Genomic DNA, 27,049 nt, shown 5'->3' with positions numbered 1-27,049 from the left:
AAATTTGATATGAAAACAAGGGCCTCTATGCTGCTGTGGATCTAGGGGTCCGAGCGACCCCTGGCAAAGTAAGGGACTGGAACCCTCCCCCCCATGTCTCTCCAGGCCACTGTGTCTCTCCAGGCTCCCCCTGGCCTGAAGATACAGTGCTGCACCCTTTACCCAATACAGAAACCACAGCTCTAGAGAATGATGTAGTACAAAAATACAATCTCCAAAACATCAGAGCTCTTTTTTTTTTTTTTTTAATTGAAGCCCAAGAGGGGTATTCAATATGGGAGCGATAACATAGTTTTTGCATTAATATCGCACTTTTGACGTCATTATCGCAGGTTTCACTTTTACACCGTATTCAATTTCAAAGACTTATCGCAGTTTTGAAAAGTCTTTGATAAAAAACGGGGATAACTTTTCACCATTGAATAGGTGTCGAAAAAAAATGCAGAATTGGGGTTTAGGGGTGCAGGCTTAAAAAAAATAGCCTGCACCCCTGGGAATGACATTTAAAAATGAACTGTGTCAAAAAAAGTTTAAAAAAAAATAGGGACACCCCAAAAAATTAATTTAAAAATTGGGGTGAAAAAAAAAAATGGGAAAAAATTGTTTAACAATAGGGAAATAGGTTCAGGGCTATTCTGCAAGTATGCGGCAGATGTTTTCTAGAATAGAATTATAGCGGCAGGTGCACAAATGCAGAATTTTTAAAAACTTACTTTAGGGGCATCAAAATATGCTTGATGGGACCACTTAAAAAAACGAAAAATATAACCTAAGTGCTCTTCTGCATCACTTCTTCAATGTCGGAAAAAAACACCTGCTGCGACTATTTAAATCCCCGACTTTCAATTAAAGGCTAAAACGGGGGTACCCATAGTGTTCCCCCATGTTTTTACTACTTTAGGGGGTCTTACAATTTTTTTAAGGAAAACTTCGTAACTTTACGCAAATCCAACTTCGGAGTTTCCCGTTTTCGTTAATTTTATATTGAATACGGGTATAAGCGGGAACACGCCCGATACTTTAACGCAGGTGAAAACTCCAATATGAAACGTTAACTTCGACAGTGAAGTTAACGTTTCATATTGAATACCCCTCCAAGTTGCATAACTGTGCTGGTGTCATGGGACTTAGAAACCTCCCCATCTCCTCAGAGCTAAAAAACCCCAAAGAGAGGAAAAAGGAATCTTCAGAGCCAAAATGCTCTTTAGGGGGGTGGGGTGTTCAGGCTTCGTTCCACCACAAGGCTCAAGGTTGATCTCCCAGTGAGTTAGATTGCAGACACAAGTAGCTATCCAGCATGTGGGAGACATTAATAAGAACATGCAAATAAACATTAGGTGGAGTATAAAACTAACACCTAATGTTTGATCAATGAACATTTTGTGGAACATGTCATCTGGCGGGTTCTTTTTTGTGAATTCTTTTATCTATCAAGAAAGTCCGTGTTTGATCAAAGAACATTCGTGGAACATTTTTTTTTTTAATGTTTGCCACATGCTGCATGTAATATATACCCAGCTTACACTACAGTGGTTATTAGCTACTATCAAACTTGATGATACTTTTTTCGTAAATTTTAACATATAGAATTAATTTGCTTTATCAAAAAGGGTTCAATACATAGTTTAGCATGGGGATGTGTCCTCAGAGTGAGGTAGCGCTTCCCACGGGTGCCTGACACTTGGGGGGTGGTTTATTAACAAGGTTATTAACAAGGTTCTGGTCTTTATTTAAAAGAGATTTATAAATTATAATCAAAGAAAATGTCTCCTTGAATACCTCTTCTCTTAATACAAGAGATGTAAATGTTACAGAAAAGCGCTCAGAGACACATTACCTATTAAGGAATATCCATGAAGTTATATCATACATATAAGAAACTCATTTTCAGGCTGGTGGTACCCCGAATCCACAAAGAACGCTTACAGCACTGCTTACTATAGCTCCTATTCTGCTAGAAAATCTAGAATGATGGCATCTTGAAGGCTAAACATATCTATATCACCATGACACACATGAGGGCAGAGTTTTGTAAAAGGGACACATACAGTAGCTAGCACCGCAGTTATACTTGCTGTCATTTATCTCCCTTACATTTAACCTCCACTCGCTAAAGAGAGTCTTCTACTAGAAGGGGACTTCAACAGACCTAAGACCACTGTTGAGCTCCTCCTGTCAGTGCCAATGCATCCACAAAGGCTATTTATTACAGAGGAGATACAAGCTTCTCCAATTGCACTTGTAGCGTGTCCAGAGGTGCCAAGAGATGAGGAGGAAGGTTAAAAAGTACCCATACCAGGGAGGAACAGCTATGCCCCATAGCCACGCCTGCCACATGGTTGGGCACGTCTCCCTGAAATACTGGGTACTGAAGTTTTTCATGGGGCGCCTGGGCTAGCCTTTCAACACTCAACCCAGCATTACTAATGCTGCTTCCACACCCAATAAACAACAAGTACGAGAATTTCTTCACGAAACACCACCATCTACAGCTAACCTCAGAGGTATCAGCTGTCTCTATCACACTTCAATACAAGTCTACAGTCCTGCTAAATTGGAGTGAGAATGGAGGCTGAATTCTTTCTTATTTTTGAAGATATTCTGAGATTTTGTGAGACTGGTACCAGCGCTGGAAAACCCGCTCTTTGCATTTAATTAAAAATAGGAGAGATTCCCCCCCCCAAAAAAAAAGAAACAGACAAAAAACAGAAACTGAGAGAGCTCTTAAGGGCCCCATACACGGTGCAATATGCACCTTGCAATGCGACAGATGATCCGACGGCCGACATATCAGGCGGTCCTCTCACACGGAGCAATTCGGTGGCCGACTGCCCGATATGCCCGCACTCCCCTCCCCCACCCGCATAGCACTGCATGGGATCATTTGTCGATCCCCCAGATCAATTGAACATGCAGAAAGATCTGGAGGAGCGTCGGACGACCCCTCGGGAGCACGCAGTGGGCGAAATCATGCCCACACACGGAACATTATAGCGGTGATATCGTTCAAAACCGTGAGATCGGCCGCTATATCGCTCCATGTGTGGGGGCCTTTAGAATCATGTGAATAAACATTGGTGAGATCTAGACCTAAATCATCTGATTGATGGACAAGAGGCCACAATACGTATAAGCTGTTCTTGGCTTCTGCCACCAAGTGTGCCTATGAAATTAGCACTCAGGAAAATTACAATCAGAGTGAAAACATCTGACATGGGCTATCATAGCTTCTAAACAGAAACAACAGTTATCTCTCAGATTGCACATAGGAAGTGAATAACAAACATGCTAACTAATAAGATCACTGGAGTACAGTGGTTACCTAATATTACAAAAATCAGAACAGCACATCATAATCTAGCAGAAGCCGAATGTCACTACAGAAGTTGATGAATACTCAGGACAATTTACTGAAAGTACAAAACATGGGAATATTTCAGGTGATACTGTCACAACTCCTATTTTGTACACTACATACTATTATACATTTTTCACATCGAAATGTTGATGAGGCTCCATTTTCCCTGTAAGCTTTAATGTAACACAATGCCTTCCTTCCTAAACCTGGCACAGGTGAGACGGTATGTGTGGGCTAGCATTATATAACGCATCTCGTGGTCTGTGTCTCCCACCAATGGGCCTCAGCAAGCAAGTGCAATGGCCTATAAGCATCAGAAGATTGTGACATCGCATCCCGACACTCTTCGCATGAATGCCAGTGTTGGTAACGCAGGAATGCATGAAGGAATGTGCAAAGGGCTGCTCTCTTGGTAAGAGCGGCCCTTTGTGAATGATGGATTTGTGGGTCTATGACCTAGAAGCCCCCCTGGTATCCTTCTGCGCATGTGCAGAAAGATGCATACGCCACGGGGGTGCTGGGAGGGACCCGATTATATCCCTCTCATAGCATTCTCCCTATAGAAGCCCGTAGGCTTCTATAGGGTAACGCCATCAGGGTTACCCACCGCATCCATTCCGGGGCTTGGTGCATATGAGAAATACGGTCAAATCTGACCGCATTTCTCCCTTTTCTGCATCCCGGGAATCCTTTCTAAACACTGACCTGAAATTGTACATGAAAATCATTGCCAACCACCTTAAATGACTCCTACCCAGTCTAATATGATACAGTGTGCCAAATACAGTGTGAAAATGGCTGCAGTGATGATACAATAATTAAGAAGAATAACTCACCAGCTCTACATGTAGGAAAGCGCTGGTAATGCTGCAACTGCAGGAGGATTTGTCCATTAGAACAGCCGTGCACAAGCCTGGAGCTGGCAGTGTAGATCACCGACTGTAGATTATTTTTTATAAAAGTATATTGTCTCTCATATAATTAGAATTTGCATATATCCATTGCAGATTCAGTAGCTCCATGTGTAAGGTGTCTGACTACCATTTGAGAGGTGATGGGTTCGAGTCCTGGCTATCACAGTATTTTAAAATGTGCGTGTTAAATTAAAAAGGATGTGACTGAAGGTGCTTGGGGAGGGGGAGTCAGCCAGGGAAGAGATAAGGGTGGCCAGGAGATGGTGAGGAAAAAATAAGAGGGAACTACAAGTAAGAATGATTACAGTCGAGTTTCCAAAATACGGAATATTCTGAAATACGGTCTTTGTTTTAACATGACTGAGATAGTGAAACCTTTGCTTTTTGATGGCTCAGTGTACACAAACTTTGTTTATGGCACAAAATTATTAAAAATATTGTATAAAATTACTTGCAGGCTGTGTGCATATGAAACATAAATTGAGTTCATGTATATAGACAAACTTTGTTTGAGCCACAAAATTATTGAAATGACCTGCAGGCTGTGTGTCTAAGGTGTATATAAAACATTCTGTGTTTAAATTTGGGTCCCATTCCCAAGATATTTCATTATGGATGGTATGCAAATATTCCAAAATACGGAATATTCCGTTATCCAAAATACCCCTGGTCCCAAGCATTTTGGATATGGCAGACTCAACTTATATAAACAGAAAAATGACAGGCACCGCTGAATAGCACCCTCTGCCCTGCGGTCAGGCCCGCCAAGAGCCGTGGCGGGACCCGGTAATAGGGGGCGTGGCCTAATCGTGGGAGTCATGGCCACGCCCCCTTGGTGCTGGGCTGCTGTAAGGGGGGGGCGCCGGACCCGGGCCCTAGCCGGGCCCCTCAGGAAGCCCGGGCCCGGGTAATCTGTACCCGCTCCCCCCCCTCTCGGCGCCCCTACCTGCGGTGCCCTGTGCCATGGCGCATGTCGCACCACCCTCGTTATGGCCCTGATATCTTATCACATCGATGCGATATATAGTATTATTTAGTAGGGATGTGTGCCGGAATATATTTGCTGGATTTGGATTTGGTTCTAATTCGTCGTCCGGTTTTGGATTTGGATTTGCCAAACTGCGGTGACTGACTTTGGAATTGGATTTTTTTTTTTAAATGACAAAAAAGCTAATATCACACAAATTGGGCTTGTTTTTCTTCCTAGAGTATTATTAATCTCAATAACATTAATTTCCAGTAATTTAAAGTCAATTTAGACCATCTCACAGCTTATAATATTGTTTTCACCATTACTGGCCAAATGTTGCAGTGAGCTGACTGGTTACTAAGCGTTAGAGCAGCGGCGCAGCGGCACAGACACCACAGTTTAAAGCACATCTTTGAAACATTGCCACACAGCAGTGGCAGAAATGAAACCTAGTGCAAGATGGTATGGTCCTTGGGCCCTCCCAACCAACCAAGGGGGATACGGCCAGCAGAGTCACAGTACTTGTTTACAGTGGGCTACGGCCCAAGGAGTCACAGTCTTATTCACATTACACCGCATAGTGCCCCTGATTCACATTACAGCATAAAGTAGTGTCTCATTTATGTAACGACACACAGTAGTGTCCCTTTTACACAATGCCCACAGTAGTAATGCCCCTTACACAATGCCCACAGTAGTAATGCCCCTTATGCAATGCCCACAGTAGTGCCCCTTATACAATGCCCCCAGCAGTGGTGCCCCCTATGCAGTGCCCTCAGTAGTAGTGCCCCCTATGCAATGCCCCCAGTAGTAATGCCAACAGTAATAATGCAACTTGTAGTAGTACCCCCAATAGTAATGCCCCCTGTAGTAATGCCCCCAGTGGTAGTGCCCCTAGTAGTGCCCCCAGTAGTATGCCCCATTAATAGTATGCCCTCATTAGTAGTGCCCCCATTAGAACTTGAAGTGCCCCTAGTAGTATGCCCCCAGAAGTAGTGTCCCTAGTAGTATGCCACCAGTAGCACAGTGGCGGATCTATACTTTTCTTTTAGGGGGGTGATTTACTGTTTAGCACAGATGCCTCCCCTTTCCAGTCCTGACTCCTCCCCCTCCTATTAATTTAATTAATACCTTGCCTTGCCAGTCAATGAGGTGAGTGTTAGATAGTGGTACAGTGCCAGAATATATCTGTGCCCTAATCTGAAACCATGAGCAAGCTATAATGGGACAAACCATTATATATTACAAACAGGACATATGATGAGACTTTGCAAAGCATACACACACACATATGCACACACAGATAATCACACATAGCCACACAGCCACATATGCACACAGATAGCCAAATATATACACAAAGCCACATATGCACACAGACAGGGCCTTAGCTAGGGTAGTGCGGCCGGTGCCATCGCACAGGACACCACAGGTCAGGGGGCGCTGTTTGGGCCTGTCAAATTTCTGTTCATTATCATTCTTGCTTGTAGCTTCTTCTTATTTCATCTCCAGCATCTCCTGGCCTCTCCCATCTCTTCCCTGGCCCTTCCCCATAAATCCATGGACCTTTTTTGGGTGCATTATGTCTCTTTGAAAAATGAGAGGTGTGCCAATGCTCTTTCTGGCACAGGGCACCAAAAAGTCTAGTTACGGCTCTGCACACAGATACCCACATATATATACACACACATAGCCACATATATACACACAGCCACATATACACAGATAGCCACATATATACACACAGATAGCCACATATATACACACAGCCACATCAGACATGCAGACATTCTGGCTGCGCCTTCTGGGAGGGGGCAGCCAGATCGGCAAAATAGAGGGGCGTGGCTGGCTGTTGTGGATGGAGCAGGGGGCTATGTCACACGCTCGCTGCATTTTGGCCCCACCCCCGCTACCCAATGCCGATAATCCCGGCATTGTGAAGCAGGGGGCAGGGGCCAAAATGACGTGATTCGGCATGAATCACATCATAGCCCCCCCCCGCGCTGCCGGGTATTCTCATGCATCGCTGAGGGGGGGACAGGAGGGGTCGTCACCTTGCGGGAGGTTTGCCTGCCTTCCCGGGAGGCCGGGAGCGGCACCCGATTTTCGGGAGGCTCCCGACCAAATCGGGAGGGTAAGCAAGTATGAGCCACATATATACACAGATAGCCACATATATACACACAGATAGCCACATATATACACACAGATAGCCACGTATATACACACAGCCACATATGCACACACAGATAACCACATATATACACACAGATAGCCACGTATATACACACAGCCACATATGCACACACAGATAACCACATATATACACACAGATAGCCACATATATACACACAGCCACATATATACACACACAGATAGCCACATATATACACACATATAGCCACACATATACACACAGCCACATATACACACACAGATAGCCACATATATACACACATATAGCCACATATATACACACAGCCACATATGCACAGATAGCCACATATATACACACATATAGCCACACATATACACACAGCCACATATGCACAGATAGCCACATATATACACACATATAGCCACACATATACACACAGCCACATATATACACACACAGATAGCCACATATATACACACAGATAGCCACATATATACACACAGCCACATATGCACAGATAGCCACATATATACACACAGATAGCCACATATATACAGTTACACACAGCCACATATATGCACACACAGATAGCCACATACAGTCAGGTCCATAAATATTGGGACATTGACAGAATTTTCATATTTTGGCCTCTATTCACCACATCAATGGCTTTGAAATGAAACAAACAAGATGTGCTTTAACTGCAGACTTTCAGATTTATTTTGAGGGTAATTACATCCAAATCAGGTGAACGGTGTAGGAATTACAACGGTTTCTATATGTGCCTCCCACCTTTTAAGGGGCAAAAGTAATGAGACAAACTAAACATTCCTAAATCTAACTTTCACTTTTTAATACTTTGTTGCAAATCCTTTGCAGGCAATTACAGCCTGAAGTCTGGAACGCATAGACATCACCAGACGCTGGGTTTCATCCCTGGTGATGCTCTGCCAGGCCTCTACTGCAAATGTCTTCAGTTCTTGCTTGTTCTTGGGGCATTTTCCCTTCAGTTTTGTCTTCATCAAGTGAAATGCATGCTCAATCAGATTCAGGACAGGGGATTTACTTGGCCATTGCATAACATTCCACTTTTTAGCCTTAAAAAACTCTTTGGTTTCTTTTGCAGTATGCTTCGGGTCATTGTCCATCTGCACTGTGAAGCGCTGTCCAATGAGTTCTGAAGCATTTGACTGAATATGAGCATATAATATTGCCCGAAACACTTCAGAATTCATTCTGCTGCTTTTGTCAGCAGTCACATCATCAAGAAATACAAGGGAACCAGTTCCATTGGCAGCCATACATGCCCACGCCATGACACTACCACCACCATGCTTCAATGATGAGGTGGTATGTTTTGGATCATGAGCAGTTCCTTTCCTTCTCCATACTCTTCTCTTCCCATCACTCTGGTACAAGTTGATCTTTGTCTCATCTGTCCATAGGATGTTGTTCCAAAACTGTAATGGCATTTTTAGATGTTGTTTGGCAAACTCTAATCTGGTCTTCCTGTTTTTGTGGCTCACCAATGGTTTGCATCTTGTGGTGAACCCTCTATATTCACTCTTGTGAAGTCTTCTCTTGATTGTTGACTTTGACACTTATACATCTACCTCCTGGAGAGTGTTCTTGATTTGGCCAACTGTTGTGAAGGGGTTTTTCTTCACCAGGGAAATAATTCTTTTGTCATCTACCACAGTTGTTTTCCGTGGTCTTCCGGGTCTTTTGGTGTTGCTGAGCTCTCCGGTGCATTCTTTCTTTTTAAGAATGCTCCAAACAGTTGATTTGGCCACACCTAATGTTTTTGCTATCTCTCTGATGGGTTTGTTTTGATTTTTCAGCCTAATGATGGCTTGCTTCACTGATAGTAACAACTCTTTGGATCTCATATTGAGAGTCGACAGCAACTGATTCCAAATGCAAATATCACACCTAGAATCAACTGCAGACCTTTTACCTGCTTAATTGATAATGAAATAACGAGGGAATAGCCCACACCTGTCCATGAAATAGCTTTTGAGTTGATAGTCCCATTACTTTTGGCCCCTTAAAAAGTGGGAGGCACATATTGAAACTGTTGTAATTCCTACACCGTTCACCCGATTTGGATGTAATTACCCTCAAATTAAATCTGAAAGTCTGCAGGTAAAGCACATCTTGTTTGTTTCATTTCAAAATCATTGTGGTGGTGAATAGAGGCCAAAATCTGAAAATTCTGTCAATGTCCCAATATTTATGGAACTGACTGTATATACACACATATAGCCACACATATACACACAGCTAGCGTTCCCGCTAGGCTGTTTTAGCAGGGCGCGGCACCGTGCCCTCCTTCTGGAGGGCAAAAAGCACCCTGCCCTCCAGGAGGAGGGCAAAAAGTGCCCTGCCCTCACAGCCTGTGGGTGCCGTCCTCACCAGCGGGACGCAGTGTCCCGCTGGTGGAGAAACGTGCGGTGACCCGGTCACCGCCAGAGAATAGACACCAGGCGCATGCGCCCGGCATCTATTCTCCCTTTCTGCAGCGCTTGGGGGCTGCCCGGCACGCCCCCAAGTATGACGAAAGGGGACGCTTCTTATAGACACGCCCCCTTTTCATGACCATGCCCCCTTTTCGGACGTGCACACACAAGGTTGCCCTCTCTAGCTCCGGTGCCCTGCCTGCCGCCGGAGCTAGAGTGAACACTACACAGCCACATATATACACACAGATAGTCACATATATACACACAGCCATATATATACACATACAGATAGCCACATATATACACACACACAGATAACCACATATATACACACAGCCACGTATGCACACACAGATAACCACATATATACACACAGATAGCCACATATATACACACAGCCACATATGCACAGATAGCCACATATATACTAGAGATGAGCGGTTCGGATTCTGTGGAATCCGAACCGCTCCGAATATTGGGGATCCGAGTCCACCCGAACTCTGTTCGGGTGTTCACCGCCTGACTCGGATCCCCGTTCGGGGCCGAACGGTGGCCGCCTGATGTCGGATTCTCACTAGAGAATCCGACATCAGGGCTCCTATTGTGTAGGGCAGAGCGCTGAACGCTCTGCCCTACACAGACACAAACACACAGCCGCCAGCGGCAGCTGTGTGTTTGTTACAGCAGCCAATGAGAGTCACACAGACTCTCATTGGCTGCTGCACGGAGGGAGCCGGCTGGAGCTCACACATGAGCTCCGTCTTCCGGCTCCCTCCACAGCGTGTGACAGCAGAGCGGACGGCGCGGGAGCGGGGATACAGGGCCGGGGGCGCTACTGGGGGGGTCTGCTACTGGGGGGGTCTGCTACTGGGGGTGCGGGGGGCCATACTACTGGGGGGGTCTGCACTACTGGGGGGGTCTGCTACTGGGGGCGGCTATACTACTGGGGGGGCCATACTACTGAGGGGCCTGCTACTGGGGGGGGCTATACTACTGGGGGACCATACTACTGAGGGGCCTGCTACTGGGGGGGGCTATACTACTGGGGGGGGTCTGCTACTGGGGGGGCCATACTACTGGGGGGCCTGCTACTGGGGGGGCCATACTACTGGGGGGGCTTACTACTACTGGGGGGGGCCTGCTACTGGGGCAGCCTACTACAGGGGGGCCATACTACAGGGGGGGCCCATACTACAGGGTGGGTTACTACTGGGGCAGCCTACTACTGGGGGGGGCTGCTACTGGGGCAGCCTACTCCTGGGGGGGCCATACTACTGGGGGGGCATACTACTGGGTGGCATGCTAATGGGGGGCATACTACTGGGGGGGCCTGCTAATGGGGGGCATACTACTGGGTGGGCCTGCTAATGGGGGGCATACTACTGGGTGGCATGCTACTGGGGGGGCCTGCTAATGTGGGGCATACTACTGGGGGGCATTCTACTGGGGGCACTGCATAGTGGACCCTACTACTAAGGGGACTGCATAGGGGGCACCACTGCTGGGGGCATTGTGTAAGGGACACCGCTACTGTGGGCATTGTGTAAAAGTGGCACTACTGTGGGCATTGTGTAAAAGGGGCACTACTGTGTGTCGTAACATAAATAAGAGACACTACTTTATGGTGTAATGTGAATCAGGCCCTATGTGCGGTTTAATGTAAATAAGATTGTGCACTGTGACTCCTTGGGCCGTAGCCCACTATGTAAACAAGTACTGTGATTCTGCTGGCCGTACCCCACTGGGTGGGTGCACTACTTTTCATTTCTGCCACTGCTGTGTGGCAATGTGTCATAGATGTGCTTTATACTGTGGTGTCTGTGTCGTTGTGCCGCTGCTTTGTCGCTTAGTAATAGTAACCAGTCAGCTCACTGCAACCTTTGGCCAATAATGTTGAAAACATTATTATAAGCTGTGATATGGTCTAAATTGACTGGAAATTAATGTTATTGAGGTTAGTAATACTCTAGGAAGAAAAAAAGACCAATTTATGTGATTTTAGCTTTTTTTGTCAATTTTTGTAAAAAAATCCAAACCCAAATCCAAATCCAAAGCCAGTCACCGCAGTGTGGCAAATCCAAATCCAAATCCAAAGCCGGACGGCGAATTAGAACCAAATCCAAATCCGGCAAAAATGGTCCGGCGCACATCCCTAATATATACACACAGATAGCCACATATATACACACAGCCACATATATACACACACAGATAGCCACATATATACACACATATACACACAGCCACATATATACACATACAGATAGCCACATATATACACACAGATAGCCACATATATACACACAGCCATATATATACACATACAGATAGCCACATATATACACACACACACACAGATAGCCACATATATGCACACAGATAGCCACATATATGCACACACAGATAGCCACAAATATACACACAGATAGCCACATATATACACACACAGATAGCCACATATATACACACACAAATAGCCACATATATACATGCAGCCACATATATACACATACACAGATAGCCACATATATACACACACACACAGATAGCCACATATATACACACAGCCACATATATGCACACATACAGATAGCCACATATATATACACAGATAGCCACATATATACACATACACAGATAGCCACATATACACACACATACAGATAGCCACATATATATACACAGATAGCCACATATATACACACACAGATAGCCACATATATGCACACAGATAGCCACACATATACACACAGCCACATATGCACAGATAGCCACATATATACACACAGATAGCCACATATATACACACACATAGATAGCCACATATATACACACAGCCACATATATATTATGCACACATACAGATAGCCACATATATACACACACAGATAGCCACATATATGCACACAGATAGCCACACATATACACACAGCCACATATGCACAGATAGCCACATATATACACACAGATAGCCACATATATACACACACATAGATAGCCACATATATACACACAGCCACATATATATTATGCACACATACAGATAGCCACATATATACACAGATAGCCACATATATACACACAGCTATATATATATATATATATATATATATATATTTAAAACAAGGAAGGTGCCGGCACCAGCTTCTATGCTCGACAGAGGAATTCAATGACCACAGTTAGTAATACGTTTCTCCCAAATGCAACAGGGTGTCAGCTATACCTAGTGTGCACAGACCTTTGGATGAGGCCTTTAAGTGAGAATGGTGTAAATTTACTAGGTTTTGAGCGACTGACGTATACTTTGTGACAAAAGTGCAATAGTGCTATAAATATCTAGTGCATAAATTAATAAATAAAGATATATCGAAGTGATCAAATATTAAAATATTATCAATTTAATAAAACATATATCAGGACAAACAAACACACACAATTACAGGTTGAGTATCCCATATCCAAATATTCCGAAATACGGAATATTCCGAAATACGGAATATTTTTAGCATGACTGAGATAGTGAAAACTTTGATTTTTGATGGTTCAATGCTCAAAAACTTTGTTTAAGGCACAACATTATTAAAAATAAAGTATAAATTGACCTATAGGCTGTATGTATAAGGTGTATATGACACACAAATAAATTTCATGTATGTACACAAACTTTGTTTGAGGCACAAAATTATTGAAAATATTGTATAACATTACCTTCAGGCTGTGTGTATAAAGTGTATATAAATCATAAATGCATTCTGTGTTTAGATTTGGGCCCTGTACCTAGGACATTTTAATATGGTATGCAATTATTCCAAATTACGGAATATTCCGATATCCAAAATACCCCTGGTCCCAAGCATTTTGGATATGGGAGACTCAACCTGTAAATACTAATACATGCCTTAATCCTAATCGTAGGATTTGGCAAAATATTTCATATATAGGCACGTTTGTGCAAATATTGTATATAAAGTGCAATCGTAGTGCTAATAAATAATCAATAAAACAGTTCAAATTGAGAAATAAATATAGCAGCACAAAAGAGTATGTAAAAAAAATCAGCAAAAAACTTTAAGGCTAGATTAAAAAAAAAAAAATGTCAAATGCTTTAAAAAATATATATATATTTGAATAGCTTTAAAGAGTTCATATAATGCTTATCTGTGTTAAGTTCATTCAGGTAAGAGTCAGCTGTTCCAACGCGTTTCATCCATACATGGACTTCATCAAGGGACCCCTTGATGAAGTCCATGTATGAAGTGATATTTTAATATTTGATCACATCGATATATCTTTATTTATTAATTTATGCACTAGATCTTTATTGCACTATCGCACTTTTGTCACAATGTATACGTCAGTCGCTCAAAACCTTGTAAATTTACACCATATATATATATATATATACACACACATACAGATAGCCACATATATACACACACACAGATAGCCACATACCGTGTATACACACAGCCATATATATATTATATACACACACAGATACCCCTTGATGAAGTCCATGTATGGATGAAACACGTTGGAACAGCTGACTCTTACCTGAAATGAACTTAATACAGATAAGCATTATATGACCTCTTTCAAGGTATTCAAATATATATATATATATTTTAAAGCATTTTAAAAAAAACATTTTTAATCTAGCCTTAAAGTTTTTTGCTGATCTTTTTTACATACTCTCCTGTGCTGCTATATTTATTTCTCAATTTGAACTGTTTTATTGATTATTTATTAGCACTACGATTGCACTTTATATACAATATTTGCACAAACGTGCCTATATATGAAATATTTTGCCAAATCCTACGATTAGGATTAAGGCATGTATAAGTATTTAATTGTGTGTTTGTCCTGATATATGTTTTATTAAATTGATAATATTTTAATATTTGATCACATCGATATATCTTTATTTATTAAGTTATGCACTAGATCTTTATTGCACTATCGCACTTTTGTCACAAAGTATACGTCAGTCGCTCACAACCTAGTAAATTTACACCATATATATATATTATTATTATTATCGTTTATTTATATGGCGCCACAAGTGTTCCGCAGCGCCTTACAAGGTACATATCCAAAAAGTGACTTACAGTAAAATACAATACAATGAAGGACAAGGACATGGATAATATACATTGATACATAGGTGGCCATAACACCCACATAAGCAGCAAAGCATAGGCACCAAGTGTTAGGTGTCCTAGTGGTGAGTAAGAGGTAGATGAACATATAGTAAGGAGAAGCACAAGAGGGTAGAGGGCCCTGCTCGCAAGAGCTTACATTCTCAAGGGGAGGGGCAGACAGATGGGTGTGATACAGTTGGGGAAGACAGGGAGGAGGGAGCATGTAGTAGCAAGTTAGGATGAGAGCTGGAAAGCGTTGATGAAGTAGTGGGTCTTGAGAGCCCGTTTGAAGGATTGTAGAGAGGTGGAGAGTCTGATGGGGAGAGGGAGAGAGTTCCAGAGGTGGGGAGCGGCACGGGCAAAGTCTTGGAGGCGGGAGTGGGAGGAAGTAATCAGCTGGCATGAGAGGAGGTGTGCATTTGTTGAACGAAGAGGGCGGACAGGAAAGTGAAGGGAGATGAGGTCAGAGATGTAAATGGGAGAGGAGTGTGTGAGGGCTTTGTAAGTGAGTGTGAGAACCTTGAATTGGGCTCTGAAGAGGAAGGGGAGCCAGTGGAGGGCTTGTAGGAGAGGGGAGGCAGATGTAGAGCGTTTGGAGAGGAAGGTAAGCCGTGCAGCAGCATTAAGGATAGACTGGAGAGGAGCGAGATGGGATTTGGGGAGGCCAGATAGGAGAAGGTTACAGTAATCCAATCTTGAGATGACCAGTGAGTGTATTAACGTCTTAGTTGCATCCTGAGTGAGAAAGGGTCTGATCCTGGAAATATTTTTAAGATGGAAATGACAGGACTGTGAGAGGTTCTGGATATGTGGTTTAAAGGAGAGGGAGGAATCCAGGATAACTCCAAGACAGCGCACTTTGGGGCTAGAGGAGATAGTTGTGCCGTCAATTAATAAAGAAATAGTGGGAGGTGAGGTTATGTGGGAGGGTGGGAAGATGATCATCTCAGTCTTAGACATATTAAGTTTAAGAAATCGCTGGGACATCCAGGAAGATATAGCAGAAAGACAGTTGGAGATCCGAGTGAGGAGAGAGGGAGAGATGTCAGGGGAGGAAAGGTAGATCTGAGTGTCGTCAGCATAAAGATGATAATGGAGGTCAAAAGAGCTGATGAGTTCACCTAGAGAGGATGTATAGAGGGAGAAAAGGAGTGGTCCAAGAACAGAACCTTGGGGAACACCTACTGTGAGAGGATGTGGTGGGGAAGATAGGCCATGAGAGGATACAGAGAAGGATCGATCAGAAAGGTAGGAGGATAGCCAGGAGAGGGCAGTGTCACGTAGACCAAGGGAGTGAAGGATTTGCAGCAGGAGAGGGTGGTCCACAGTGTCAAAAGCAGCAGAAAGGTCAAGGAGAATGAGTAGAGAGTAGTGGCCTTTGGATTTGGCAGCAAGGAGGTCATTGCTGACTTTAGTGAGGGCAGTTTCTGTGGAGTGGAGAGAACGGAAGCCAGACTGAAAAGGGTCAAGGAGGGAGTGGGAGGAAAGAAAGCTGGTAAGGCAGTTGTAAACAATACGCTCAAGGAGTTTGGATGCAAAAGGGAGGAGAGAGATGGGTCGGTAGTTGGCGAGAGTGTTAGGATCAAGAGTAGATTTTTTAAGAATGGGGGAGACAAGGGCATGTTTGAATGCAGAAGGGACAGTGCCAGATGAGAGGGAGAGATTGAGGAGGTGGGCAAGATGGGAACAGGCACAGGGAGAGAGGTAGCGGAGGAGACGTGAAGGGATAGGGTCAAGGGGGGAGGTGTAAGGGGGGGAGGACTGGATAAGGGCCATGACTTCCTCTCCAGATACGGGGGAGAAGGATGTTAGTGTAGGCAAAATGGAAGGGGAGGGATGACTCGGGAAAGGAGGAGGTGTAGTGCTGGGCGACTGGTGGGATATGATATCCTGACGTATGGAGTCAATTTTAGATGTGAAGTAGGAAGCAAAGTCAAGGGCAGAGAGCAAGGAGGGAAGGCGAGGAGGGGGTGGGCAGAGGAGGGAGTTCAGGGTGGTGAAGAGACGCTGCGGATTTGAGGATTGAGAGGAGATGAGGTGCTTGAAGTATGACTGTTTAGAAAGGGAAAGGGCAGCACTATATATATATATATATATATATACACACATACAGATAGCCACATATATACACACAGATAGCCACATACCGTACCTACACACAGCCACATATATACACACACAGATAGTCAGATATATACACACGGCCACATACTGTATATACACACACACACACACACAGATAGCCACATATATACACACAGATAGCCACATATATACACACAGATAGCCACATATATACAAACACTGAAATCTAAGGAACTTATGTGCAGTTATTACCTTGTTATGGTACCACTTGCCGGGTGCTCTCCTGTGATGTACTTAACAACTTCTACAGCCTGCACTCTGCTTGTCTCCGCCCCGCACTCTCCCCCATCAGTCCCTTCTCCTCCATCAGTCCCCTCTTCCAGTCTCACCAGTTGCTTGCTTCCCACAGCTCCTGGACCTAACCTACTATAGCAGAGATGAAGGCAGGGAGGGATTGGTTGATGCGGCATGCGGGACTCGGGATCCGAGCATGCTATCCTGATTGGGACTGGTCCTCGGGAAAATGGCCGCCGCTCCTTATATCTTGCACAAAGACAGCCAGGGGACACCTGTTACTACATTAAGTCACACTCTAGTGCCCGGATCTCCCCCTGATGCCTGTAGCAGCATGACATGACCGCAGCGTGACATGTGCTGGATGCTATGGGGATGTGGAGCGCTGTCCAGCGGCAGCTGAGTCTGTGCTCTCCTGCGGCAGTGGAGTCTGACTTCTAGGGGGGGCGATCACCGCAATGGCCCCACCTGGATCCGCCAGTGCAGTAGCATGCCCTCATTAGAAGTGCCCCCAGTAGTACTGTATGCCTCCACCAGCAGTGCCCCTTGTAGTACGCCCCCAGTAGTATGCCCCCATGCGTAGTGCCCCCAGTAGTATGCCCCATTAAAACTTGAATTACCCCTAATGTATGCCACCAGTAGCATGCCCTCATTAGAAGTACCCCCAGTAGTACTGTATGCCTCCATTAGTAGTGCCCTCGGTAGCAGCCGCCATCCCCCCATCCCATGTAGTGCCCCAAGTAGCACCCCCTTACACAAACACACACAAAGAAGAAAAAAAAAAAGACTTACCTGAATCCCCGCTCCTGCCATGACCACAGCCGTCCGCTCCTCTCTGCACCGGCAGCGAGGGGAGCCAGAAGACGGACTGCAGGCTCCCTCCTTTTACGCAGCAGCCAATGAGAGTCTGTCTGACTCTCATTGGCTGCTATAACAAACACACTGCCGCCAGCGCGGCAGTGTGTTTGTTACAGTGTAGGGCAGACCGCTCTAACTGTGTTCTGCCCTACACTTGTGGAGCCCTGACGTCGGATTCTCTCGCGAGGATCTGACGTCAGGAGGCTGCAGCTCGGCCTCAAAGGGGGATCCGAGTCAGGCGGGGAACACCCGAACAGCGTTCGGGTGGACTCGGATCCCCTATGTTCAGAGCGGTTCCGATTCTGTGGAATCCGAACCGCTCATCCCTAATATTTAGTAGCCATTCATGTACACTTACCTGCCCGATGTCTTCCTGCGGTATCCGGCCCCACCACGATCCTGGACGCATTGAGAATACATACATATTGGGAGCCTGATATGTCTGTATTCTCACTGCGCATGTGCCGGCGTCCTAGAGCAGCAGGTCAGGTCAGATCTGCTGCAAAGGACGCTGGGCAAAAGGGGGCGGAGTCAGCGTCGGGTGCCGGGCAGACAGCAGGGAAGTATGCAACTTCACTGCTCTGTTCGGCTTGCAGTACAGATTATGCCATCCGCAGGAGAGGAAAGGAAAGCTGAACTTTCCGTTCCTTTATGACTTGCACTCACCATACCAAAGTATGGTGATGCAATTCATACACAAAGCGGGGGTGCCGCTGGACCAAGAATACATTTCTCCCCAGTAACCCACTGTATGAATTAAACAGGACTTTTCGCTGCTCTATGAATAGACCCTATTAGATGTAGTCCCGATACTGTAAGCATTCAGGTTGCAGACAAAATGCATGAACTATTCAGATTATCTGCTTTTGTTTGTTTCCAACCCTCATAAAATGGTTCTTAATCTGCAAAGTGTCTCTGACTGGTTATATTATTATTATTATTATTATATTTAAGTTTATTATTCAAAATTCATAAGCAATGAATAACTGCCTGGATAGTTCAATACAAAGGGAAAATTTACAAGTTAAATATAAGTCCATACTTATCTATACATAGTATAAAATAAAGTCTCTGGTAGGCGTTTGTCTTGGTCAGGCTAATATCAAGAACCATTGGATGGATTTTGATGCAGTTTTCACTATTCTATTGAGCATTTGTCAAGGAGAGTTTAGGTATATGAAACATTAATGTATGACGACTTCAGTGAAGCAAATCAAAGAAAAAATGGACGTTCGAGCCCTTTCTTGGCTGGACTTTAGTTTATACCATGTAGAGATTGATACACATTATCTGGTTTAACCAGCAAAATAGATGTAAGCCCTTTTTTACTGATACAAAATTTCAGTTTTTCCCTTCTTTTTACTGTTCCTATTTCATTTATGTAAAATGATTCTTTCATTTGAAAAGAGTCCAATTCCTGGTAAGAGTCTGCTTTGGCATGACAATCAATAAAGCACAGGGACAGACACTTAACAAGGCTGGAGTTGACCTTAGAGGAGACTGTTTTGCTCATGGACAACTTTACGTGACCCCTTAGCATGTCATGTCAAAACTAAATCTTTCGTGTTGACGTCAGTAGGAACAATGACTAATGTCGACTACAAGGTAATCTTATTAGACCTTGGTTAAAAAGACTATCGCCATAAATTAAAAATTTCTCCCGTGCGAAGCCGGGGCAGGTCGCTAGTATATAATAAATTATTATAATAATAAATAATATAATAAAAATACTCAAATATATTAATTATAATTATAATAATTGGCAAGTAAGGAGTTGGAGGGAGACCCTGCCCCCTGAATTCCCTCACAACTTTCTTTGGCTACCCAGGCACAACAGCCTCTCCTCTCCCCCAGCTAGCCATTGACCACTCCCTCCTCACCACTCTTGAGAGGTCCAGCATATAGGAACCTCCAGCCTTCCACCTCTCTGAGGGTCTCATTCAGTCAATGTAGAGGCACAGCGCGTGCGCAAGCCCCGGAGCGAGAGAGAAATTCTCTCGCTCCAGGGCTTACTATAAAAGGGGTGGCTGTCGATGGTGATCGACAGCTCGCACCATTTTGTAGGTGGGGCGGATGGTTTGGCTTGCCAAATGGAGGCGTTTCCGACGGAACGCCTGCCGTTTGGGGGTGGCCCCACTGACATCACTCGTGATGTCAGTGGTGAGCTTCCGGCTCTAATAGAGCCAAAAGCTCACTGGGGCATGCGGCAGATGAGACCCTACCACAAGGGTCTCGTCGCAAGCCCCGATGGTCGCGATGGTCTTGACCATCGTGACCATCTACCTGGCCGCTCGCTAAAGCTGTGGGTGGGCCTGGTGGCCGGGCCAAAAAATAGATGCGGTCGCCCTCATTCAGAGCGAGCGCTCACATTTTGCGCACGCCTCTGATTGAGGTCCTGAATGTCATGTGAATCTGCACCTCCCACACACCAACGCCAGAGGTCTCACAAAATGGCACATCTCGAGCCACCCACTCCCCCACTAGAGGCCATGCGTATCCCCCCTCTGCAGCCCCTCCCCACCAGAGGTCACACAAATCGACACCTCCCAAACCACAAACACCCCTCCAGAGGTCTTGCAAATTGACAGACTCCCTCTCCATAGGTCCCAAGAATCAGCACCTCCTACATACCCCCACCCTAGCCTCATTTGAAAGAAATATGCAAGTCCTAACAAATATCAAGTGCAAACTGTAAGCTCACAGACATTATAACTCAATGTTTTTGATAGGTCTACTTGAAATTTCAAACCAGCTAAATTATAACTTTAGAAAATCTGTATACTGTCAAGTTTGTTGAATCTGCATCAGTTTGGAAATTGATGACAATTGCAGAACCATCTGTAGGTAGTATTATGTTTCAAACAAACTCTAACTGCTTTATATACAGACACAACATTTTTATTATGTTTAAGCTCCCTCCTTAGCTTTCTCTCTATGGTGTCAATCCAATTAGGTATGAGTAAGTGCAGCTGTAAGGGGCATTACGGTACCTCTGGACTCGTACATATTTCTTGCAGCCCATGTGGCGAACAAAAACGTATGAGTCCGGAGTGGGATTGGGCCGCAAGAGGGGAGAGTAGCAATGCCGTTGCTGGCGTTTCCATGCCATTAAAGCGGCAATTTGCACCCCTCAAAGATGTGCTGCCTGTTGCTCCTATATGGGTTGTACAAGGCTGATGGTGTAATGAAATGGAGCTGGGATCATGCAAATCAGATAGAATCAAAATGAATCATAAGCTATTTGCAATTTGATTGCAAAATTTCATATAAAACCATTGAAATTTAGCTGCAATTTGCAACTTTTGAGTCAATCAGCAGAATTTATGGGGCTTCATATAACCCATTACACTAGTACATATCACAAAAAGGTTCATAGCAGTGGTTTTATACTACCGTCTAGCTGTCATTTAGGCAAATGGTTTAATAATGTTCCACAAAGTAAATACAGGAGATTCAATACTATTGTACAAAAACAGTAACCTTTTTTGAAGGAGAGAGAAAAAGATAAACTTTTAAAAGACTCCATTCAACAAGTATCAGCTTTAAAGAGGTCCTCCCAATGATCTAATTAAACCCAGTATTCCAAAGCTTCCACTATATTAAACAATGGAACGTATCCTTTTCAGCCATGCACTTAGTGGGGTTTGCCCTTGCCCACTAACCCCGGCCTCGGCACTGGAATCACGTGATATGAGCTATTGATGTAGCCTGTTTCCTTCCTGCACTCAGTGGGCACAGAATCATCTTGTAAATAATCTTCTCTAGAAGCCGCTGTAATGTTGCCGATTCTATTCATCAAAACAAGGCACAGCAGAGCAGAGCCGGATTCCTGTAAGCAAGCACAAGAAATAACAGCTTCTGATACTCACCTTTCCTGGGAATATTCCTTATGCTGACATTTTAATGGAGGGTAGGCCCAAAGAAGAGTGGCAAACACTACTGGTGTGATATGAAATGCAAACTTTTTGATGTATGATCACCGTATAAAGTGACAGCTAGCTTTACTGATTTTAAGCTGTTGCTGAATTAAATTCCCCTCAAAGCTTGATGAGCATGTAGCACAATAAAAGTCAAATAGTTGAGCTACTAAACCAGTTTGTTTTTTTCTAAATATATTTTATCAAAGCAAAAGACCGAATTTACAATATGATACAAAACAGAGATACATCCAAAGAATCAGATACATCAGCTGTATCAAACGAGTGCAGATGGTGGACGCCCTAGCAAGTCCCAAAACACACTCAAGGATTTTCAGGTTGTAGTATATGCAAAAGAGCAAGACAATAGTCATCACAAGTCCCTATTTCCCACACGTGTCATTACCTCATATTAGTATAACCATAAAATGGAACAAACTCTTTATGAGCATCGAAACCTAGGGGGATAATGGTGGTATGGCAGGAGTCCAAAGCCACCATCACCACAAGCGCTGTAAATATACCCTTTACCCAGTGACAACATGCTACAAAGCGGGTGCTCAGTAAGCAGAGAAAAGAAAATCGATTATACAGTACATTAGTGGCCATCATTATCAGTAGCCGCTGCCACAGAGGGACAGTGCTCTCTGAGCTGTACCTGCCCAGAAGCCAATCATCATAGCAGTGATAAGTAGCCTGTGTGGACTCTGTGTACCACAAAAACACACACACACACTGGCCGCGCAGACTGCAGGGGTAGACAGTTCCGGACTGTGGAAGTGTGCCACTGCAGTGTGAGCCTGTGAGGAGGACGGGACTACACCAAAGTAGGAAACAAGTGTAGAGGCCTGTGTGGGGGGGTGGCAGTGTGATCTTTGAGGGGGGCAGTGTGACCTGTAAAGGGGCCATGTGTTGGGTCAGTGCGATATGTAACGGGGGCAATTTTGATCTGTGATGGGGGCTGTGTGATGGGGTAGTATGATCTTTGGGAGGCAGTGTGATCTGTGGAGTGGCAGTGTAAGAGGGCAGTGCATTCTGTGAGGGGAAAACTGTTTGTGGGATCAGTGGGATCTATGAGGTGGGGCAGTGCAATCTGTGAACAAGGGGAAGTGCGATTTGTGTGGGGGACCAGTTAGTGCAGTAGTGTAGGCAGTATGAGCTAGGATAGAGAAATGGTACCCCCAAGTGCAAAATAAGTTTAGTGTGGGGGAAGGAACACAGCGATGAAGGTGAGGAGGGCCAGGGTGTGAGGGAAGGAGTAGGGTGATGGAGGAGAGAATGGGGCTGGAGAGTGAGGGAAGGAGCAGGGTGATGAAGGAGACAATAGGACAAGAGGAGCAGGGTGATGGATGAGAGGATGGAGCCGGAGTGTGAAGGAAGGAGCAGAGCGATGGAAGAGAGGATGAAGCCAGAGTGTGAGGGAAGGAGCGGGGTGACAGAGGAGAGCATGAGGCTGGGGTGTGAGGAAAGGAAGAAGGTTATGGAGGAGAGGATTGACACAGGTGTGAGGAAAGGAGGGTGATAGATGAGAGGATGTGGCCAGGGTGTGAAGGAAGAGGATGATCAGTAACTGAATAACCATTAGGCTGATCAGACTGCAGCCTATGGTGCCAGGGCTTGAGTGAGCGCCAACCCTCCTCTAAGGGCGTAGGCTGTGCATTCATGGACAACTCTGATATGTGACCAGCTTCTCCAAGTACTTTAAGCTTTGTGACAGTGTGGTATTGGCAGATGTCAGCGTACAGGCGCTGGAAGGTAGCAGTCACTAGGACTAGAAGATGCAGGGTGCATAGGACGGTGTTTGCAGTAAAGTTGTTAATACTAATAATAAGTGTGATGCTGTACTGGTTTTGAGAGCTGGTGTTTTGGGGTAGATGGGGGTGGGGGGTATTTGGGTTCCTATAGTTAGGAGAAGGGAAACTTAGCATCTCAAATCAGCATTATGCTACTGTAGCTACTTATAACAGGAGGCTAATATAAAAGTGAAGTGAATTTATCTTTGTCAGCAATTAAAATTAGATGGTGTGCGAAGTGGGACAGAGACACTGAGTGACAGTGTCACTGAGAGTAATTAAAATGAAGGGGTAGCTAATTACGATGTTGACCACAAAGCACTCCGTTTTCCACACATTGGAGGAGGCATTGGCCTTACGCCATCTCTGGCTGTATGATGAGCAATAATTTAGTACCGTCCTAAATTACCATTTGTGCCCCAGCAAACTGACTCAACCCTCCCCTATAGATTGTAAGCTCTCTCAAGCAGGGCCCTCTTCTCTCATTTACCTGTGGCATCATCTCCTCCTCAGTAATATTTTGCAATCAGTGACTCTAAACTCAGATTTGCTTCTGTTACCCAGGACAAAGTCTCAGCTTGGTGCCCCCTCCCTAGCTTTCCTTTTCTTATATGCCATCAGACCAACCAGATACTCTTTATATGCCATAAAACTCATATGCCCTTACATGCCATCACACTCTTCCAAATTCCCATTATAAACCATCAGACCCATCTAGATATGCCATTAAACTCCACCACCTCCTTTCTCCTTTTGTTTCAGAAACTCCCCGGGCTGGTTTTCCATCCCAATCCACACCAGTTTACAAACAAGTCAGACCAGCAAAATGGTAGCAAAGTGAAAGAGTCTTTTGTAGATGATTGTGGTAAATGTTTTTTTTTTTCTTTTCTTTTTTTCTACTACAGGTGAGTAGATCTTTTGATGAGATTTTTTATTTTGTTGAATTTAAAGCTATTACATAGCTAGATAGATTATAGCAGAGGTTCCCAAATGTGGTCCTCAAGGCTCCCCAACAGTTCAGGTTTTAGAGATATCCATGGTTGAGCATAGGTGATTTAGGGTCTCATTCAGACCCACTCGCGAGCGCAGGACGCTCGCAAGCGGGTCGATGTTACCCAAAGGCGCATGCGCACGATGGAGGCTACTCCGTCGTGCGCATGCACGAGACCCAGCGAGCGACGGGGAAGCCGTCGCTCGGGGTCTCGCTACAAAGGGGGCGTGCTGTCGATGGTGAGTGACAGCACGCCCCCTTTGGTGGGCGTGCCGGGGCATGGCTGCCCAGACGGAGGCGTTCCCATGGGAACGCCTACCATCTGGGTCCGGCCCCACTGTGATGTCAGTGGGAGTGATTTTGGCCATGATAGAGCCAAAATCATTCCAGGGCTTGCGGCAGTGAGACCCTACTGCAGTGTCTCGTCGCAAGCCCGATTGTCGCGATGGTCTTGACCATCGCGACCATCATCATGGATGCTCGCATAAGCTGTGGGTGGTAACTCACAGCTATGCGAGCGTCCAAAAGGCCGCTCCAAATTTAACTAGGACGGCCCTGATTCAGAGCGAGCGCTCTGGTCAGAGCGTCCGGCTCTGAATCAGGCCCTTAATTAGTACCTCAGAAAATTTGATTTAACTATCTGTGCTCAACCATGGACATCTCTAAAACCTCAACTGTTGGGGAGCCTTGAGAACCGCGTTTGGGAACCTCTGGATTATAGTAAATCAGCAATTTTACGAAGAATTTTGCTGTATTTGGTATGCTAGTTTTCAGTGTTTGTGTAATATATAGAAGACTTTTAGATTATTGTAGCATGTATTAATATATTTTTCACATATGTTAATTTAATCAATAGGGATTGTAATTGTAATATTTTGTATGCAATGGTGCATTTTTTTTATATATTTATATAACTCTCAGAACGTAGCAGTTGAGTAATATTTTCTTATTTAAGATGCCCGAGAGAATGAGGACTGTAGTTTATGCAATGACTGAAGTAATCTTTATAACAAACCTGTGATGGTTGTAGCAATTTCTGTACACCTCATTGTTCCATTCAAACACTGGCTAGCAGAAAAAGAAAAACATCTTTACTTCTGAAAAATATACAACTTAATTTTTACATATCTTATACAATTTCTAGTAGGTACAGTATAAAGTGTATTTTCTCAAATAAATATTAATACTGTATAATAATTATTAAAGTATCATCTTACCAAGAACCAGATTGTCTTAGCATTACTTCCCCCGGATAGTAGATTCGGCCCTTGTAATAACAACGACAGCTTGATCTGGATAAACATAAATAATTATGATAGCATGATAGTATCTGTTATGGACAAAATAAATGTTTGATTTGTTAATGTGTTATCTACTGTGGGACATGGAATTATTTATGTTATATATTTTGTGTATATACCAAATATTAATACATTACAGAACAGGGCTGCCACTTACGAGGGCAACCCAGGGCCCTCTAAACAATTAGTGAATGCCTTTGTTTTATTGCTTGTTTCTATGGGCAAGTACAGATCCCAGTTTTTATGGCTAATGCTGAGTGCTATCATCATTACAGTAAATACAGATCCCAGTGACCATTTTCAGGTTGTCAATGGTAGTAATGTAAAAGGGAACCAGAAACAGTTTTTGGTTTACTGGTTACTCCCAGGAAAGAATCAGATGGCTGACGTAGCTATCAGAAACACATTACAACCAGCCAAGCCGCATAGGTTATAGAAGATGGGTCTTGAGGGACAAAGCTGAAGTTGATGGGTTTAGAATGTAGAATCACAAGGAACAAAGCCAAAGTCAATAAACTAAAAACAAGACTCTTTGAAACAGCAACAAAAACTAAACTCCAACTTTGCTTGTGCAGTGATGTTTGAAGAAAGGGCCTCATTACGGCTATATAGAGGTGAGGTCTTCTTGTCTCATAGGGCCTGATTCAGCAAGGAATGTATGCTAGCAGGCGCACACACCCAGCCGCTGTGAGAATATGCTAATCAATGCATACGCACGGAGACCGCAGCACAAGAGCAGACACCCAGCAAAACATAAAGCCGCCTACCTATGCCGTGATTGACAGAGTAAACATCAGGAACATC

General features: G+C 44.3%; 1 protein-coding gene across 2 annotated transcripts in view; it reads right to left on the bottom strand.

Moving 5' to 3' along the window:
* Positions 1 to 27,049, bottom strand: part of OTOGL (otogelin like) — a 259,839-nt gene that overhangs the window by 153,098 nt on the left and 79,692 nt on the right. For both annotated transcript variants that reach the window (XM_088453706.1, XM_088453702.1), the window contains exons 21-22: positions 26,162 to 26,236; positions 25,960 to 26,012 (exon numbers count right to left, since the gene is read on the bottom strand). In XM_088453706.1, the coding sequence (XP_088309832.1) occupies positions 25,960 to 26,012; positions 26,162 to 26,236 (128 nt within the window). The remainder of the gene's footprint in view (positions 1 to 25,959; positions 26,013 to 26,161; positions 26,237 to 27,049) is intronic.

Source organism: Taudactylus pleione, unplaced genomic scaffold, assembly GCF_031769625.1.
Source record: "Taudactylus pleione unplaced genomic scaffold, aTauple2 ptg000040l, whole genome shotgun sequence".
NCBI lineage: Eukaryota > Metazoa > Chordata > Amphibia > Anura > Myobatrachidae > Taudactylus > Taudactylus pleione.
Note: the sequence above shows the minus strand (reverse complement) of the source record. Positions and strands in the feature narration are given on the sequence as shown.